This window comes from Nanorana parkeri, unplaced genomic scaffold (assembly GCF_000935625.1).
Source record: "Nanorana parkeri isolate BGI_ZX_2015 unplaced genomic scaffold, ASM93562v1 scaffold40, whole genome shotgun sequence".
NCBI classification, from domain to species: Eukaryota; Metazoa; Chordata; class Amphibia; order Anura; family Dicroglossidae; genus Nanorana; species Nanorana parkeri.
Genome location: NW_017306308.1, coordinates 1,269,990 through 1,291,358, shown reverse-complemented (window position 1 = coordinate 1,291,358; position 21,369 = coordinate 1,269,990). Strand labels below are relative to the sequence as shown.

Sequence of the window (21,369 nt, the reverse complement as noted above, 5' to 3'; positions counted from 1 at the left end):
CCCAGCACACATAATATACTTCCCCCCTCCCTCCAAAGCCCCCAGCACACATAATATACTTCCCCCCTCCCTCCAAAGCCCCCAGCACACATGGCCGTAGCTCAGGACTGACAGAGCTCCGGCCGGAGCCGACAGGAGCAGCACTGCGGTCTGCATCCGTCGGAGATGCAGACCGTGGAGCTGCTCCCGCAAGTTGAACACGCGATCTGTGACCGTATGCTCGACTTGTCAGCTGGATGCGGGCTACTTAGTACCAGCTTGCGGGCCGGAGTTGGTCCGCAGGCCATTACTTTGAGACCGCTGCCCTAGAGCGAGAAGTGTGCCACCAGGTAGAAATAAAACTAGTAATGTAGCCACCCCATCTAAGGACTAGTAAGCTGCAATACATTACATTTTTCTTCTTGCTAGTCTATTCAGTCTAGGAGTAAAAAGGCAGTTTGATGTAGCCAGGGGACACATGCTTCCAGTAATGACAGTGGAAATGAATTTCATTGTTTCCATTTTTGTTGGCATTTGTCCAGTTTTGGATTATGTTAGACAGGTGACTTTTTAAGAGGAACTTGTCAGGTTTTAAATATGGAAGCAGCTATGTTTGTCCAGATCCACACTGATCCTTTCTTTACAACTTGCCTAGTTACTGACTTGGACTAAACAATTATTTACCTGAAACCGAATTCCTTTTTTACTGAAAATGGTGGACCGTGTACCAAGGAAAATGGCTCCGTAGTACGGTGACCTAAACATTTTGGTGCATTTAAAGTGTCACATTTTTTCATTATTTTTTTCTTTACCTGCGAAGCCCATTACTAAATAAATATGGAGGAGCAGAGATGGCATTGTACTTTTATATACGTCAGCAAATGGTTTGACTCACAGATTCATCCTTATTTAGTCCTAGGATTAGGACGCCTAAAGAGCAAATGCGAGTAACAAGAATTGTATTATTTTCCTTCCAAGTGCTGTACTAAAAATACACATTTCATTAAGGACAGCTATACTCTGCTTCTTTGGAATAAATGGATGCTGTTGAACTAGTTGTAGCTTGTGTGTTTAACCTATTCTCATACCACCTGTTCTTGCAGTACTGTCAAACCTTCCTGATTTAAATCGGTTATTATTATTGTGGTTAAACAGCATCCTTGAAAATGTTAAATGGCAGTGAGTTGTGTTCCCTTCACTTGTAAAAGAGATGTAAAACACTACGACAGACCGCCTCACCACAGGAACGCTTAAGTATCTATACCATGCAAGGAGAATTTCTTTAGAAAGTATTAGGCAGCTGGTCACATTTATCAAGTCTATGAAGTCTATTTAATATGAATTGTCCATTTCCCCACAGTGGAGGAAATCAAACCGCTGTTCTTATAGATAAGTGGATTGTAAGAGGTTTTTTTTTTTTTATGCAGATGGTTAAGGAGATACTTTTGTGTCCATTATTTACTGTGTAATCTCCAGCTTCTGGGTCCGATAGGTGATGTTGAGGTGAATGGCTTGGCACTGGAAGGATGATTGCCTGGAGCTTTTGTCAGTCTATGGTCCTGCACATGGAAGCCACCAATAGGAATGGGACCTGAGGCCGCAATCACTGAAACAAATGATTTGGGGATGACATCTGAGCTGGATTCTGGGGAAAACAGACAACTCAAAACTCCCCTTGCAGTGGGGTTGCCCATACACTTCAAGTGTTAAATGCTTGTTCAGGTCTTGGGTACCTGTTAAAAGGACTTGAACTGGCCTGATCCTCTCCCCAGCAGGCTCCAATACCTGCACCCACAGCCTCTTCCCCACTACACTCTTGTGGCTGGAGGTCCGCTTGTATGTTGTCATGTACAATGCGGGATCCATAGCCCTGAGTATGTAAGGATTGGAATGGACAATCCACAGAGAGAGCGGCGGAGAGATGAGGAGAGTTCCGACTGCCAGGGAAACGGGATCGGATAATTAAAACCGCTTTTTCTGACGCTCTTGACCTAAACCAGAATTTTCCCTTTTGCAGTGCGTGGGCAGCTCCACTGCAAGGGGATTTTGTTCCACGGAGATGACTATAAAACCAAAATGTTATTTTTTTTAGCAGACTAGGGAAGGTTCAGATCCTCTGTGAACCTTTTTATTGCAGGTGCTGCATTTCTTAAACAGTGATGCTGTTTGCCCACATTGCTGGCCCTTAGTATGGTTTGGCTTATGTTGCCATTCTAAAGCTTGGGTATAATTCAGTATGTGAAGTCTTATTAAATTATTTCTGTGTGGAACAAGTGTATTCTAATTGTGATGGCTAGACGAGGGTCAGAGCAACTCCAAAACTGCACGTCTTGTCTTGTTCCCAGTCTGCAGTGGTCAGGACCTACCAATGCGGATCCAAGGAAGGAAAACCGTTGAACAGGGAGCATCTGTGGGATGTGCTGGAAAAACATGAAGGCCCCACCTCGCAACTTGCAGGACTTAAAGAATCTGCTACTGATGGCTGGGTGCCAGATACCACAGCATACCTTCAGAGGTTTAGTGGAGTCCATGCCTCAACGGGTCAGGGTTGTTTTGCTGGCAAAAGGGGGATCTACTTAATATTAAGCAGGTGCTCATAATGTTCTGGCTGATCTGCGTATGTAAACATGAAAAGCTTTAGAATAATTATCTTTGTCTGACTATGACATTCGAGAGAGGAGATAATATTGTTCTTTTCTAGTTCTTTGTTCTTTTATAAGTTTAGGGGAATACTTTGGCGGTTTTTCCTCTTTATTATAGATGTCCCAGGTATACATTACAAAGCTTGTTAGAACAAATGCTGTACTTGCCAGCATTAGTTCCATTAAAATCTCTGTGATAGTGATTAACCCATATGGTCAACGTGAAATGAGAAGGGAGAATGGTGTTTAACCCATATGGTCAACGTGAAATGAGAAGGGAGAATGGTGTTTAACCCATATGGTCAACGTGAAATGAGAAGGTAGAATGGTGTTTAACCCATATGGTCAACGTGAAATGAGAAGGGAGAATGGTGTTTAACCCATATGGTCAACGTGAAATGAGAAGGGAGAGAAGCAAAAAAAAAACCTGTGGTATAAGGATTAGACTTTGTGTGTATAGCCTTGTAGTTCTCTGGCTGTGATATAATCTTTGTGGAAGAGCGAGTTGTATGGTTAAGCATCAGGCGAGGTAGAGGGTAATCAACATCTGGAATAATGTGTGCGTATTTAGCAGAAACTTGGTTGGATGATGCAAGTAGAACGTAATGTATATGTTTTTACTGTGGTTTTGAGCATTTCAGACAGTCAAGTACAAGAGATGCTTGTTTTGTATGTTAAAAGCTTTCTAAAATGACTTGCATGTGGTGCTTCAGAAACTTATGGCATAGCTGAAACATTCCAGCTATTTGGCCTACTGCCACATTTCCACCAAACCACCTTATTCAAAACTGTTCCATGTTCTATAACTACTTTTTTTTAAATGTAGAAACAGCTTCCATTTCCTCTGTAATGTGGTCATATATTGCATATCTGCAGTCTGGATCAGTTTTCACCAGCCAGTGGCCCATGAGGCCCAAATTGGACTCCGCTATCTTTTGATATGAATTCCAGCAGGGATGTGTGAAATCATGGTGTATTAGTGGTTCACATAAGCATGAAGTCTAGCCGAGGTCATCAACAGACACGTTTTGTACATGCTTTTTTTTTAAGTTTTCAATACTAAAGCGCAAGCACTGCAGCAGTGCTGAAATCAAAAAGTTCACTTGGTTTTACCATATTTAAAATTTTTCTGTCATCTACGATACCCACAAGCACATACAGATATATAGTATGAGCACACTTCTGAGACCTGTCATGTGTAACTCTGCATCTTTCATCTCTATTCACATGCAGGTTTTAATTTAAAGGAGAACTATGGGGTCAGTGTTTTTCCCCATAGTTCTCCTAAATGTCAAGGGAGGACACAAACTAGCGTCATCCCGTCACCCAAAGCTCAGTATACCCAGAGCTGCAGCTCGCAGTATATCGAGACCGCCGCAGCCGGGACGAATCCCAGGATCGAGAAGTGAGCGAGCGACGGTATGTGTTCACTCACTTACCGATATATTGAGCCGACCTGTGACAGTTTCATTGTCGCACGTCGGCTCAAACTATGAGGTTGAGTGATTTTCACTCGCCTCATAGTTCTCCTTTTAAACATTGTCTGGGATATTTTAGTATGGGCTTCTTTCTTCTACATTTCTTTGTGTAAGGCAGAAACTAGCATGTGGTGGGTATTCAATCTTCCCAAAAAGGTGTTGTTCAGAATCACCATAGTAATATTACTGACAAAAATGAGTAGATGAAGGCTCTGCCTAGATGTAAAAGTACTGGGGAAGTTGGCTTGGCTCCTTTGATTCCTCTTTAAGCCCTAAAGGAGAATTATGAGGTGAGTGCTTTTCACTCAGCCTCCTAATCTGAGCCGACCTGTGACAATGAGACTGTCACAGGTCGGCTCAGTTGATCGGGAGCTGAGCGAACACATACCGGGGCTCGCTCACTTCTCGATCCTGTGCCAGCAGAGAGCCGCGACAGGGGAGGGACTGGATTCCCCCCTCCCCTGTCCGATCCTCCAGAGCTGACTGGCGCAACGGACGGGGGATGGGGCGGGTACAGCTGGCTCTGCCTCTAGATAGGCAGAGCCAGCTGTCACGCAGCTGGGTGGATCCAGACATAATTGTTGGGATCCGTTCCGGCTGCGGTGTCTCAGTATACCGTGAGATGTAGCTCGCGGTATAGTGAGCTTTGGGTGACGGGAGGACGCTAGTTTGTGTGCTCCCGTTACCCTTAGGAGAACTGTGATTAAAAGTCCTAACCCCAGAGTTCTCCTTTTAACCTCCCCGGCGTTCTGATTATCTCAGATTTTTTCAGTTTTTTTTACTTTTGAATTTCCCCCCCCCCCACCCCCCTGCGGCGCGGGTGCTCGCAAGGGAAGGAAGACTGATGGTACGAGGTAACAGATGCACAGCGTACTTCCCAGTTTTTACAAGTACATACTTTTTACAAGTACAGCTTTACAGCCTCTATTGTTACCTGCTTGTTCAGGTCTGTAAAAATAGAGATCAGGATATTGTGTAAGTAAAGGCTCATGCACACCGGCACACAATACAGTTCGCTAAGACCAGATCCATAACTTATATAGATCTAACAGCAGCAGTAACGTAAGCTGGGGGCACACTGTTCATTTTGGTCTGCTGCATATAAACCCAAACTAGAAAAATCTGTGTTTTATGTTCCTGCAATCTGTCTTCATGGTCCAGCAGTGGCTCATGTGCCGAATAACCTCAGCCTCTAGTCATTCTGAATTACTGAAGGCCTGGGTCATTCTGCGCATGCGCCACAGCCGCAGGAATGACTCCTTCAGGGCCAGTGTGTAAGCATTGTATAGTTAGCAGTGGTGGTGCCTGCTGATTATACACTATTGTGTACATGTCCGCCCAAGATCTTGCGTAAAAACAATACAGCCACGTGCATGAGGCCTAATATGTTACTGTGTTTCTATCTATTTTACTTGAGGCTCTAACTTTAAGAGGGTTATTCACAAAGCTAGCCGAAGGATCAACCGTAGCTTCGGCCGCTGGAGCCCTTCGGTTCTACTATAGTGTGTGTATATATACTATATTCACTATAGACCGTACATCTCCCGAAGCTGGCCGAGAGGCTCAGCCGAGCCAAAGGCATGTGCTTCGGCTCGACTGAGCTGAAGTGAAACCCGAAGCTGGCCATTGGCCGGCCAAAAGACTCGCAGCTGGGCGGAGCCAGCCATAATCTCACAGCTGGCTCTGCCCAGTTGCAATGACAGATTTACGTGGGGACGCTGAACTGTCATTAAACAATGACAACTTGGCGGAGCCGACCGTGACGTCACGGCCGGCTCCGCCCAGTTGTTCATTGGCCGCTGCTGTAGGCCTCTACATATTGGTCTGCAGGGCAGTAAAATGTTTTTTCACATGCTGCGTCACTGATGCTGTAATAGATTTTAGCGAATTCAAATCCAAAATGAATATCTACATTGTAATTGGCAGACTGAATACAGTGAAGTGTGTATCGGTGGATTATTCATACAACTGCTCATATTAGTGTTTATTTACAGAAAGGCATTTTCTGCATGTGAACATGCTGTAGGTTTTCTGAGGAAATAAATATCATGTTTCACCCTTGAAATAATGTAAGGATTAAGCAATCTAAGCAGATTTATTGACATCTGTTGAAACCAGCTGTACTCTGTTGTCTGTGTTTTATACCATTGAGCTGCTTCTTGTTTGGTTTCAGCAGGAAAGGTCTGATTGTGGGCTGGAGAACTGAAGGTTGTAAACTTCATTGAGATGGTGTGCGTCAGGGACATGCTGGGGGCATAGTAGCGTCTATTTTATGCCTATATGAGAAGCTGTAAGGGAAGAGACCTGATTGGAATGTAGCTGTTAACTTTCTGAAAAGCACAATTTATCTCTGCTGTATTGTCATAAACCACTTAGTTGGCGAGTTATATGGTTTTGACACTTGTATGTTTTACCTTTTTTATGCTCGGTCTGTCTTTATCCATTTCTGCACTTATCCCAAGTTATGCTCAGAATCTTCTGGCAGTTAGGACAGTTCCTTCCCATACATCTTAACCACTTGCTGTACTGAGCATTGTCTTACTATTTGCGCGCACATGATAAAATATAAATTTTTGGTTAGAAAACGGCTTAAAACCCCCAAACAATGATAAATGTTCTGATAGCAGAGGCCCTGTAGAGTAAAGAATAAAAAAAATGCTAGTTGCAATTGTTTTTATGATACATCCAAATGTTTTTTATGTTGCACGGTATTTGCGCAAATGGTTATCAAGCCAGTATTTTTAGGATACAATAAACTAAATTTAAAATTTTTAGTGTACAGAAACATAATGTAATACCCAATTTTTTGGTAAAATTTGAAAGACGGGGTCACTTCGGGTAAGTAGCAAACATGTCAAGCCTTAAAATTGCGATCGCCCGTGAAGCCACAAAGAACTTCAATAACCCAAATTTCCCATAGGGAACACTTTAAACGCTTTTACTGCTCATCAGTTTAGCGCTAAGTGATGGCCCTAGAATTATTGTTCTCACTCCGACATTCGCGGTGATGGATGTAACATGTGCAGCACAATTGTCGTGTTTGTGGGGGCGGGGACTTTAAAACTGTATTTAATTTTATGCATTTTGTTTTGATTTTTCTTATGTTTATTTTATTAACACCTTTTTTTCCCCACACTAACCCTATTGCTATCGCATTGGGGGGTGACAAGCCCCCTATGTAATAGTAGATAGGGTGTGACAGGTCCTCCCTTTATGGAGACACTTGGAATGGTGGCTCCTGGGACATTCTGAAAGCTAACCAAAGTAAATGCTAGCACCGCAAGGTGCCTGCTTGCCATTTCTGATATTTGTGTAATACCCTTTGACTAATAATAAGTTGAGCTGAATCAAGGGGATGCCTGTAGCAACCATTGCAAAGTAATGTGGTTGCTCTAGTCAGCTGCACAGTCTTTCTGTGTTTTTGTAAATGATCTGCTCATTGTGTCTTCTGCTCACATCATTGGGGGGAACAGTGGGTGCAATCTTGCACAAGTGACATTTACACTTACTGCTTTTTCAAGGGTATCTGTACTAAGGCCCCATTCACACCTGACCGTTTTGTAGCGCGTCCTACGCTCGATGAACGCTCTACAAAACGGTCAAAAAAATAAATAGCATTGTAGTCAATGGCCTCGTTCCCACCTGTCCGTATTTCCGCCCGTCCCGAGCGCACTACAAAACGGCCCAGGCATGAAAAGGTCCCGGAGCGTTTTTTGCTGCGTATTGGTCCGTTTTGTAGGGCGTTTTCCATTTGTATACTGCCAAGTAGCCTTTGGAATCGCGCGACGGTCGCGCGGCTTTTTTACCGCGACTCGCGGTAAAAAAAAACGCGTGACGGTCGCGCGACAGACGCGCATATTACAATACGCATAGGTGTGAATGGGGCCTAAGATTCTAAGGAGATCTGCAGCAGGAAGCCAGCTGATGCTTACATTTAGACGCCCTGGGATGCACCCTTAAGGAGGGTATGGCTGTTGCAAAACCCATTTGTGCATACTACTAACTTGGCAATCCTTCATCGGTGACAGTTGCTCTCAACAGGTGCAAGCAGTATTTTCTCTTAAATATTAATTGACACCGTTCTGGAATATTGTTTTCGCTTGCACACTTCTTTGCAATGTGTTTTTCGTGCCACACATTTTTTTTTTTTTTGTATTACTGTTTCTGCTGCATTTTCATAGGACAGGATAGTAGTACGGTAAGTTGTACAGTTGGATGTTTGTATACAGGAGGCTATTCAAAAAAATGTATATGCATTTCCCGGTCATTGGTTTTATGTATATAGAGACATTGATATTCAAGGTGGTTGCATGTTCATATTTCAAAATAAATCTAACCATTTAGAATGTGATCTTCTGCTTGTTCACAAAGTTAATTTACTTTCTCATGTGCTTTTCTCTGCTTTGCCAGCAAGCACAGCACTGAAAAATAAAAGAATTACGTGGAGAGTTAAATACACTCATCCCCATATTGGGAGCCAACGTGTGACACTGAAGCTGTCACACGGCAGCTCTGTTGAGTGAGCGATCACATACTACTTCCCCCTGTAAATAGTAAGGACTGTCGGTCACCGATCCCCGCAGGGATTCTCCCCTCCCACTCCATTCCTCCAGCACTGACTGGAGAGATGGATGGGGGAGGGGCGGACACAGCTGTCAATCAGGCAGCGCAGTGGATCCGGACAGTAGTGTGGCTCTGCGCTATCGGCATATAGCGGCACAGGGAGGACATTGGTATATGTCCTCCTGTGACCCCAAAGAAAACTGTGGCAAAAATAGGTTGGGCCATAGTTCTCTTTTAAGTCATGATATTAAAATTATGGGAAGTCGGAAGATCTGTTTTGCAGGAATGATTTTCTTCACATAAGCTTAAACACCACCCTTGTCTTTTGTTTAATTTCTCTTGTTGGACAAATCAGCTGGCAGGTTTATAGTTCTGCTTGCTTCCACTAGAAGTCCTGTACATAGTATAATATAACAGACGTGAAGAGAGCCACTGCTTGTGAAGATATGGTGCGATATAGCAAACTCTCCTTGCACATGCCAATGTCTGAAGTGGTCTGATCAGGTTTTAGCTTGGCTGCAAACATCAAGTGCCATATTGGATTATAATAATCTATCTAAAAATACCTTTCTGTAAGCACTGTGTCATAAACTGGCCGTACACTGTTAGAATTTCATTGAAACGTTCGCTCAAAATAGTTTTTCAGAACATTTTAATGTTCCCATCATTGAGCCAACTAATATTTAATTCGAAACCCCTTAATATTTTTCATCTGGAACTTCTCTCCTTAATTGGAATCCCAAACGTATGAAATGTTTGGGATTAAACCTTTCTTTTGTGCCTTGCATTTGCACATTGCAAAATGGATGTTTTTTTCCAAAACAAAAATCACATTCGTGGTTAAATTTCATTCCTTCAGGACAGAAGCGAGAAACATTTTACATCCTGCTCCTCCGATTTTGCTTGCCACTCTGATGTTAGACCCAACTAACCATTAGAAAATCAAACTAATGTTCGAGCAAACTTCTACTGGCTGGCTTTAGAGAGGAACTTTACCGACCAATTTTAATGTCTCCCCAAAAACGTTACTTTTCAGGCATGCAAACCGCCAAGGTTGTCAGTGTGCTTATTTCTGCTCTCAACCAAACTTTCAAGCCCTTTAATGGCTGGTGTCATAGCTGATAACATGTGCTGCACCATGACAGCTGCAATCCAAATGGAGACTAAGATGGCACTTTAAAGTGGAGTTACAACCTCCTATCCCACACAGCCAATTAAAGTTAATTCACACTGAAGCATTTGCAAGATTTTTTGAAGATTTGAAAAAATGTATCCTAATTGTCAATAGTGGGGCTGTTACATATGCATGTTCTAAGTGGAACGCATCTGAACTGCGGCTTGTGCATTTTGGTTGCTCTTTCCAAATGGTGTACTAATGAGTATCCTACAAGGATGTTTTCTCCTAGCCATGACGCTGCATTTAAATTAAAAGACCCATGGCTTTCTAATGGTTTTTTTTTTGTCTGATAAATGTTTGAATCTGAGTCATTTTGAGACATGTTAAATAAGGCTAAAATGTTTTATTGCCAATTGACATTTGGGTTATTGGCTGATGGCACTCACATTAATCAAAATTCCATCTCATACAAATTCATGTTTTTGGCATATTGACATGGGGATTATGGGGTGGCTTGATCTATAATTGGGGAAATTGGAAAGTATGCGTGGCTGGGATGCGGTGCAGAAATGATTGACACCTGGTAAGAGCTCATCTTGTCCTTTTTGTGTAAGGAAAAAAAAAAATAGATTTAGAACCACGTGCCATGTTCTACATGGTTATACGTCTGTACGGTTGTAACATTTTTGCTTTTCTGGAATATGACAAAGAAATCCTTTTTTTTCATACTCCATATGCTTAATCCTGGTTAATCTAGTATATTAAACTGTATCCATGAGTACGTGGCTAAGCCTGTGCTTGGCTTGTCTGTACTGACTGGAATGAAATGAAATAATCTCTATTTAAGTAAACTGTATAACATCATCATCTGCTTGGCTCAGGCACTGTACAGTTTGGTTTTTACTGTGTTACTCCTATATTGAGGAGGAGGTGGGGTCGGTGGGAGAGAGTTGTTTAGAATGTTTTGCTTTTCTTTTTTTTTTTTAATGCTTAATAGCAAATTTCCAATATGTGTAAATAACTTTCAATTTTTGTGAACAAAAATATAGAGGGAATACAGGCAGTCCCTGAGTTACATACATGCGACTCCTACTTACAAATGGAGGCTATTACTGTACAGCAGGGGTAGTTGTAATGCTTCCGCGCTCGTGCTGACGAGGAGCGTCTGCCTTTTTGGGGTCTGGTTTGTAGTACTGTACGTACATTACAGGAAGTTGGCTCTTGTTAGACGTGCAGACGAGGGGTGGCCACCTCTTCTTCCTGGTCACTGTGAGGTTTTTACTGCTGTCTGTATCATTAGAAAGATTTAATCTCCCTTCCTGTCCTTGAGACTACAGGAGGTGAAAGAAAAACTACCCCTACGAAGGGAAATTCACTCCTGTAAGAGTTGTCATGGGAAAAAGGTGTCTCCACTGACGCTTCATCACCAATCCTTGTTTCCACGACAACCCAACATTTTCTAAATCCATTTGTCACAGTCACAGAAATTGAGGTGCAATATTCTCTACAGGGACACACACAGCAAAACAAACTTTACAGGAGGTAAAACCCTTCCCTATGCTATCCAAAAAAAAAAAAAAAATTTTGACTGGAGTTACACATTTACCTGTTCCAACTTACATACAAATTCAACTTAAGAACAAACCTACAGTCCCTATCTTGTTCATAACCTGGGCACTGCCTGTATACATTTTAGGTGTTCTGACTATTCAATGCTTTAACACATTTTAAATATTCAAGATTTAACGCTATTCGTAGTAATCGCAAATTGAAATCTGACAATGTATGCCCGTGCAGAATCTCTGTGGTTACATGTGTGATTATATATATATTAGCAGTATATACTACATATAGAGTATATACTGCTAATACAGTGCAGACAATACATTTACAATGATACTAACATGAATGGATTAAATGATCTGTATGTAGCACTGTACTATGAATCATTTAACCCATTCATGTTAGCAGAGGATCATTGTAAATGTATTGTTGCAGGCACTCTATATGTACATGTACATGTACTATATACTACATATAGAATTCACTGAACAATAGATTTACAATCTCCTCTGCTAATATGAATGGGTTAAATGATCCGTAGTACATGATATGTAGCCCTGTACCCCCTTTTCCACTTGCAGAGCTAGGTTATTGTTTTTCTTTTAAATAAATATTAATGTAATTTTATTGGTATCTATCTACCAGTAGCTGCCTCATTTCCCAGCTTTATATTCGGGTCAATACTTTTTCCCAGTTTTTTGTGGTAAAATTAGGTACCTCGGCTTATATTCGGGACGGCTTATATGGGTTGAAAATCTCGGCAATTGTTTTGGAGTGCTTTTCCTGCTCAGAAAACGCTGGGTGTGAATGAGGGCTAACTTCTGCGTTTAGTGTCACTTTAATGCACATTGCTGTGGTAATCTAGTTATTTGGCAGAGCCCTGTGATGATTTCAGAGGTAGGCCCTGTATGTCCAGACCACTCCTTTTTAACCACCAATTAGACTGGAATCAGTATGGCATATGAGGCATATGATCCACCCCCACCAGGGAGAAAATAGTCCTTTTTTTTTTTTTTTATATAGTAGGCGTCTGACTCCAAGCAAGGGCTATGGTGGGTGAACTCCATAAAGAAAAGAGATAGTAAACAGCGGACTCAACTCACCAGGTTCCCCATGACATTGCAATACACCTTTGGTTAAACTGGCCCTTACGTTATCTAAAACGGAAGCTCTGACAGTGTTTGGCCCCGTTAATAACATGACTTTTCCTTTACACTGCTAGTTTGCTTCGAATTCTTTGTGGGATTATTCATTTCTTCACTTTAGTCAGTCTATAGGGAAACGTATAGGGAAACGTTACGCCACCGTAGGAGAAGAGATACATATGGTGAGGCTAATACAGCATATTCAATCACTTCTCTATGGCATTCTCAATCACCTCTCTGCTTCTGTTCTGTGAATCCATAGTTAAGGCATGCACACTGTGTACGGACTGTTGATATATTAAAGTAAACCTAACCGGATGACATTTTAGATTGCTAAAGCCCTGTGTTTCATAAACAGCATCCAATTTATTTTTCTATACAATACTTTTTTACCTTTTTTCCAATCTCAGTGCTGCTGTTCTCATTCAGCCACACCTGTCTACAAAAATGAACACCAAGCTTTGGGTACATATCATTGTTCTTACCAGTTCCTGATTGTGACAATGGTGGACATGCCTGCACAATGTGTGTTTCATCACAGCCTCTTGTTGTCTCCATCAGGGGCACATGTAACAGGGTGACAAGGCAGGAGTAAAATTAGAAAACAGTTGTCACCCCATAACAGGAAGTGCCTGAAAAAAGACCCGAATGGCAGGATCACTAGGTACTCATTTTAAAGAAAGCAGCAGATTCAGATCAATTAAAATATCTTTTGAAATTCCAGTAATATTTTCAAGCTGAACTACAGGTATAAATTATGTTTACTTGGCCCAATGTAAGTATTTATGTGACATTCCTGATCAGCCACCTGGGATCCTGTAATGTGCTGCAGTAAGCGGAGCTACTACAGTGCTAACATCAATCTTCAGGTCCTGTGTTTTTTAAACTGGACCCCACAGTGACTCGTGTACACACACATGCTCCAATCACATACAGACACACAAAGGTTGAACTTGATGGACCTGTGTCTTTATTCAACCTCAAATACTATGGAACTATGCTTTGCTGAGCAGCTCGCCCTCTGCTCTAAAAACACAGGGGGTTGCTCACTCGGCACAGCTGCTAGTTGGGACTTCACTGTCCCTTGTCCAAGCAGAGAACCCCTTGTATGCACTGATAAAAAAAAAATACTAGGTGTTCTCTGAATGGCAGCAGTGCAGAGCAAGTGCCCTCCTGTGTTTACAGAGTAGAGGGAAAGTTGTTGAGCAGGACCCGGAGGATTGCTGTCAGCACTGTAGTAGCTCCAGGTATTACGGTGTTTCACAAGTTCGCCATGAGCTGATCCCTTATGGAATATGCATACTTAGTGGGCCAAGCTGGACCAATGTAAGTAGGCATAATAATTGAAATCTGGAGTTCAGCTTTAAAGTCTATATGAGATTGTAGTTATTGAATTTAGATCTACTTAGTTCTTCTTCACAGCAGAGAGATAAACTGTAGAGCAAGTTTGCTTTAATCTGACAAACCGGTATAATGGAAGCAGGCTAGGTATGTCACCCTGCACAAACATAACAGTCCTTTTGGTTCTTTAGTGCTCTGGGTGTTGTCAAATCAACCAAATTCTTTTGAGCCTGTACACCAGAGTACAGAGTATCCATTCATGGCTCATGACATCTGCTCTGTAGTGCACTGCTGCTGTGGCTTCAGACCATAGGAACTGGAAACGGAGCACCATTGATGGGTGAAATATGGTGCATCTGGTCTTCAAATGGCCTCATGTTCTTTTGACAAGTATGCATGCTGAAGAGTCATTGCTCTTAATGGCTCCTGCTTGATGGCTGCCCATACCAAAAAAACATTTAGGGCTGAAGGAATGCTTTCACTTCTGTCAAATGCAATCTGCTCCAGGCACACACAGGATATGTGTTACTTACACTGTCTTATGCATCTTTATCCAGCCATGAATTCCAATTTAGTGAAGCTATGTGCACAATTTGTTTTGAGTGCGTCAGAGGTGCTTGGACATTCCGCACCCCTCATGGGACATTCCGCACCCCTCATGGGACATTCCGCACCCCTCCTGAAACTACCTCTGTGGATGATTCCATTAAAATGAAAATAAAAACAGAAATGGTTTAATGTTTTATATATTGGGGGGAGAAAAAAGTATCAAAATCATGTTTTTTTCTCCGGGGGGGGGGGGGGGCCCTTTATGGTTTTCTTGCACCGGGGCCCTGAGGGTTCTAGTTACGCCTCTGGGTACTATGTCAGTTTTGTGGCAGTGTTTTGGGGGCATTTAGTAACCGTTGTTAGGCATTTGGCAATACTTATTGCCAATCTGTATTTGCAGCCACTGTTCCTCTGTGATTTTGCAGTTTGTCCATATTCAACACATGTTACCATTGTCATTGACCCGGATCTCCTTTTGTATGTTGAATCCTAAGCCTGGTATACAGGTTTAGAATGTTGTAAGAAATTTTTTTGGGGGAAACGTTCATTCGAGTTTCTAATAGCCAAAGGGGTTAAATCGAAAGAGCAGGATGGAAAATTTTTCTCAAACGAATTTGTAACCTTGAATGTGGATTTCGTTTGGGAAACCACTTTTTTAACTGAATGTTAAAATCATACGGAATTTTGAATGTTATTTGTCAAGTCTCTGATGGCCTTATCGAATGTTCTGATGAGATTTTTCATATGAAAATGTACATATTTTTTGTCACTACAGGAGCTAATTATTTTTTGTCTCGTTTCCATTTCAGATGGCGTACCTCAGGTTTATTACTTTGGTCCATGCGGTAAATACAATGCCATGGTGCTAGAATTGCTGGGGCCAAGTTTGGAAGACTTATTCGACTTGTGTGACAGAACATTTTCCTTAAAAACTGTACTCATGATAGCCATACAACTGGTAAGTAGATGTGAATTTCTGAACTTGGCTCATTTTATCATTGTGCTGCTTCTGTGGGGGCAGCATGGTTTACACATTGCTAAACTGTGATGGAGAAAGGTAACAGTCACTGACCAGACTGTGGTGTCTGGCAGGTGTGTTGGAATCACAAGACAGTTTAAACATAACCGAATCCTTTGGCACTTCCTGAGTATTCCACTGTGTATTGGGTTTGTAGCTCAGAGAACAGTGGGAAGTTGTTTGGCATGATACATATCAAAAAATAAAAAATCAGTATATGTTTAATTTTCAGTTCACCATTTTAAATCTAATTACATACACTATACTGTCAAAAGTATTGGGAAGTCTGCCTTTACAAGCACATGAACTTCATTGGCATCCCAGTCTTGGTCCGTAGGGTTCAATATTGAGTTGGCCCACCCTTTGCAGCTATAACAGCTTTAACTCTTCTGGGAAGTCTGTCCAAGGTTTAGAAGTGTGTCCATGGGAATAATTGACCATTCTTCCAGAAGCACATTTGTGAGGTCAGGTACAGATGTTGAACGAGAAGGCCTGGCTCGCAGTCTCCACTCCAATTCATCCCAAAGGTGTTCCATCGGGTTGAGGTCGGGACTCTGTGCAGGCCAGTCAAGTTCCTTCACCCCTAACTTGCTCATTCATGTCTTTTATGGACCTTGCTTTGTGCACTGGTGCACAGTCATGTTGGAACAGGAAGGGGCCATCCCCAAACTGTTCCCACAAAGTTGGAAGCATGAAATTGTCCAAAATGTCTTGGTGTGCTGATGCCTTAAGAGTTCCCTTCACTGGAATTAAGGGGCCAAGCCCAACCCCTGAAAAACAACCCCACACCATAATCCCCCCCTCCACCAAACTTTACACTTGGCACAATGCAGTCAGGCAAGTACCATTCTCCTGGCAACCGCCAAACCCACACACGTTCATCGGATTGCCAGACAGAGAAGCGTGATTAGTCACTTCAGAGAACACGTCTCCACTTCTCGAGTCCGGTGGCGGCGTGCTTTACACCACTACATCCCACGCTTTGCATTGCACTTGGTGATGTAAGGTTTGGATGCAGCTGCTCGGCCATGGAAACCCATCCCATTAAGCTCTCTACGCACTGTTGTTGTGCCAATCTGAAGGCCACATGAAGTTTGCAGGTCTGTAGCTATTGACTCTGCATACTGTTGGCAACTTCTGCACACTGCCCTTCAGCATGCGATGACCCCGCTCTGTCATTTTACGTGGCCTACCACTTCATGGCTGAGTTGCTGTTGTTCCCAGTTGCTTCCACTTTGTTATAATACCACTAACAGGTGGCTGTGGAATATTTAGTTGCAAGGAAATTTCACGGATGGACTTATTGCACAGGTGGCAACCTATCACGGTACCAGACTTGAATCCACTGAGCTCATGAGAGCAACCCATTCTTTCACAGATGTTTGTAGAAGCGTCTGCATGCCTAGTTGCTTGATTTTATACACCTGTGGCCATGGAGGTGATTGGAACACCTGAATCCAATGATTTGGAGGGGTGTCCCAATAGTTTTGGCAATATAGTGTATTTCTTATTGTACAATATTGTAAAGATGATAATGTCCTTTCTATCAAATAATACCTATGCAGTTAATAAATGTAATTTATATTTTAAAGTGTATTTCCACTTTCGCAGCCGAATCGGGTTAACACATTTTGTATTTGTTACATGTTCCCATTCACATAGCATAAGATGAAAATAATTAGAAATGCTTCTTTGAGTTTAAATAGCTTTTACTTGGTTAGGGTTTTAAGGGTTAAAATTTCGTCTCGCTTCTATTTCTTTGAAATGTTAGGAGGGGCTGTGATGGGTGAGGGGTCTCGTCCATTCAGAGGTGGCTTGTGCATTGTATGTTAATGAAGCTTATCAGATAAACACAATCCTCACATTTCAGTCCCAAGACTTTCCATTGGGATAGACCACTGTGATGGGGCTGAGAAAAACCTGGAATCAGCCATCTTGTCTGATTTAACAAAACCTCTAAAAGGTAAGATTTTTTTTTTTAAAGTTATTTTTTTAGTATGCTGTGTGAATAGGAACACACAGCAAACATATCAAAGGGTTTTCCTACATTTGACTGCAAAAGTGGAAATACACTTTAAGTAATATTCCATTTTTATTTCACATACCCTCTTTTTTTTTTATATATATATATTTTTCTCCATATTTACATGCCCATGCTGACTAGTACAGGGGAAAAGCTATCACTCTGCCAGGGACTCCTGCCATGTAAATAAAAGGTAATTGTTATGAGAGCTCATGGCAGTTTTAGAGCTTCCCCCAGCTCCTTTCACTTTTCCCAGTCAGCTTGGTCTACCTGTAAAAATGAAGAAAAACACACTTCATACAGGCCTGGGTTAGATCACTCGGAGATCTAGTAGCCACCTGACAAAAGTTAGGAGCCTGCAAACTACAGCCTGTTGACTTGGCGATCAACATCAGGGCTACCCCTGCACTGCAATGGATAAGTGCCTATTTTCGACTAGGGTGTAAAATAAAGATATACTTGCCCGAAACGTGGAACCGGCTAGCTGTTAGACAGGTTCCTGCAGGCTCTCCTCTGCTTCAGTGATGGAATGTCCCTTGGCTTCCTCATGCCCAATACACTGTATTGGACATAATGACTCACAGGACCTTAGACCGATGGAGCGAGGCTGCAGAGACCTTTCCAACAGCTGGCTCCAAGATTCGGCCAAATATATCTTTTTCTTTCTTTTCCACCCTAGACGAAAATGAGGTCTTAACCCTTGAAGTGAGGGGGAAGTCCCACTGCAAGATGACTTCTTCCCGGCGTTCTTCTTTAATATCAGAACTAAGACCTCATATAATGCAAATACACAACAATATACAGAGATTCTTGGGGATATGGGGCACAAAGTGCACACCATACAATTCTGCCAGATCTACAATTCTACTTTTTTTTCTAGCTTTTGAAGCTTCATGTGTCAGCAGCTTACCCATGACCACCAGCCCAGCAAGATTTTAATATTTGTCTAGGAAGAGATGGACACATGGAAGTGTATAGTAAAAGTGGGCAAAGGAATGTTTTTAAATATTATTGCATTGGGCACCATTTTCTTTTCCTTCGGTAACTCATCAGTCCTAATGTTAATGTTCTTTAAAACATGTTCACAATTTACTTTCTAAATACTGAAACTGTGAAAGGTTTATTCTGCTAAGATGTCATTGTTAACATACATTTTTTTTCCCCCTCTACTCTTCCATGTTTACACAGATTTCCCGCATGGAATACGTTCATTCAAAGAACTTGATATATAGAGACGTAAAGCCTGAAAATTTCTTGATAGGTCGTCCAGGAAACAAGAACCAGCAAATAATTCACATTATAGATTTTGGCTTGGCCAAAGAATACATAGACCCAGAAACAAAGAAGCACATACCTTACAGAGAACACAAGAGCCTTACAGGAACAGCTAGATACATGAGCATTAATACACATTTAGGAAAAGGTTTGTATGACCACAAATGACTGAAGTGCCATGATATCGCTGTTGCATAATATCATTATTATGAAGTCATAGAATGCTGAACTTTTTCCTTCACATTTTCTAATGCATGTTCTGCATCTTCAAAATGTTTGGTTTGTTATCTTAATTGTTAAGGCTAGGTTCACACCAGATGCAGTGCGTTCCGGCCTGATTCTGGCCAGAATGCACTGCATTGCGGACGGCTCACTTTTTTGCGGGGCAAGAGGGGGCGTGACAGGCCATTGAAGTGAATGGCACCGTAGCCACGCCCTCCGGCCGCAGTGCGATCAGCCGCGATGGATCGCAAGGCACATTGTGCCTGTGGTCCGGTGCGATCAAAATGCTGCAAGCGCTATTTTGATCGCACCGGACCACGGGCACAATGTGCCTTGTGATCCTGTGTGGACGATAGCATTGCGGCCAGAGGGCGTGGCTACGGTGCCATTCACTTCAATGGCCCGTCACGCCCCCTCTTGCCCCGCAAAAAAGTGAGCCGGCTGCAATGCGATGCAGTGCGTTCGGGCCGGAACTCACTGCATCTGGTGTGAACCTAGCCTAATTGCTTAACCACTTGAAGACCGGGGTGTTAAACCCCCTTTCCTGTCCAGGCCATATTTCAGTATTCAGCTCTGCAGTTCTTTGACATTTATTCAGTCATGCAACACCATACTGAAATTAATTTTGTCATTTTTGGGGGGGGAAAGAGAGCGCTTTGTATTGGTGGTATTTAATCACCTCTGGGTTTTTTTCTCCCCTTTTTACTATTTAAAGAATATATTAAAAAAGTACTTAAATTTAAAAAAAAAAAAGTTTGCCCTATGTTTATTCTATGAAATATTTATTTTTACCCAATTTTTTTTTTTTTAATATAAAAGATGGGGTCACATCGGGTAAATAGATGCCAAACATGTTGAGGCTTAATATTGTGTGTGCCTGTGAAATCGCAAAAAACTACCATACCCAAAAATGGCCATATGCAACACTTTTACCGCTGATCAATTTAGTGTTACCAGTGATTAATGGCACTAGAATTTTTGCTTGCACTCTTGACATGTGTGATGCAATCATTCTGGAATCTGGCTACAGCAAGACAGGCTGAAAGCGGAAGGGATGTAATGCACATCACTTCCGCATTCAGAGGCAGGAGGGGAGTTCAGCATGTAAAAGTGTGCTGATCTCCTTCTGATCCAGTCAGAGATCCGCCGTGCCAATCCCGGGCCTTATGAAGGACCGTGGAGCCCAGGATAGCTAGACGGGGTGGGCACACTCCCTCACACCATACAAACAATCAGGCAGCTCTATGGCCGAGTGAACGCTTGTATGCAACCTTTTTGGCTGTGAACAATGTGTGCAATTTCTGGCAGGGGTCCGCACACGAGTGGGCGGAGGTAAAAGCCTGTTTACAAACGCTCACCACCTTCAAGAATGTACCATCTTGCCTTCTTTTACAATCGGCCAGACGGCAACTGGTTAAAGTGATGCATTTGCTAGGAGAAAATCAAAGCAGCCTGTAAAGAAAATATGAATACTTGCCTGTCCTATGGGTGCCGACTCCATCCTTTGCTTTCTTGAAGAGCTATAGCTGCTACTGGTATCTGTCAATTCCGCGTCTATTGGGTACCATGGTGCACACTGTTTTCTGTTGTGTCCAATGGGAAACATGGCATCTGACATGCCCAGAAGTGGCCTTGGCTCTACAAGAAAGCGACAATGATAAAATCCAAAAACAAAAGCTTAATATGTTGCAACTCATCAGTCTTTAGATGCGGGGGCTGCATTCATTTTCCTTTTTTGTTTTTCTGGTGATCCTGTCTGCAACAGGCTGACCTAGGGTGACAACCCTCATTTACTGTACTGTATCTATGGAGAAGCAGTGTTTTAACCATTTATCAAACAGATCTAAGAAGATATGTTCAATGGTATATTTACAGACCAAAAGGAAGCAAATAAAATAAATTCACTTGATATTTTCATATACCTTATTTCTTTTTTTTCTTCTCCCCCTAGCAACAGGGTCACTTAAAACAGGCCAGCCCTGTAAAATGAGCCAATATATACTTACCTTTCTGGCAGCCCATGTTTTGCTCCCCAGCAGCTGCAGATGTCTCTTTCCTGGTTGGCCAGATCCATCTATGAGCTTGCACTTCTTCTTTTAGAGAGGTATATGCTGGTGGTAGTAGTAGTAACCATTGCGTGTGGACAGAGGAGCAGGTATGCACATATTGAAATGTGTAGCAACTGTTGAGCAGTGAAGTGGCAGTGTATGAAGACACTGGCCACCAGGAAGGCAGATATAGATTCACTTTTGTTTTGCAGGGCTAGCTTTTAACTAACCCTGTGGTGACACGAAGTGAAAGAAAAATAATGCATTGAAAGGCAGTGTATTCTGTTATAAATGTTTAATATTTTGTGTTCATCTGTGATTCATGCAGAGCTCTTTTACTATAGCAATGTCATGTTAGGCAATGAGGTTTACCTCCAACTTCCTTTTGCTAAAGTGTTCTTCATCC

General features: G+C 42.2%; 1 protein-coding gene across 5 annotated transcripts in view; it reads left to right on the top strand.

Moving 5' to 3' along the window:
• CSNK1G3 (casein kinase 1 gamma 3) overlaps positions 1 to 21,369 on the top strand; it is a 101,899-nt gene that overhangs the window by 35,675 nt on the left and 44,855 nt on the right. For all 5 annotated transcript variants that reach the window (XM_018571149.1, XM_018571128.1, XM_018571142.1 and 2 more), the window contains exons 4-5: positions 15,187 to 15,335; positions 18,607 to 18,841. In XM_018571149.1, the coding sequence (XP_018426651.1) occupies positions 15,187 to 15,335; positions 18,607 to 18,841 (384 nt within the window). The remainder of the gene's footprint in view (positions 1 to 15,186; positions 15,336 to 18,606; positions 18,842 to 21,369) is intronic.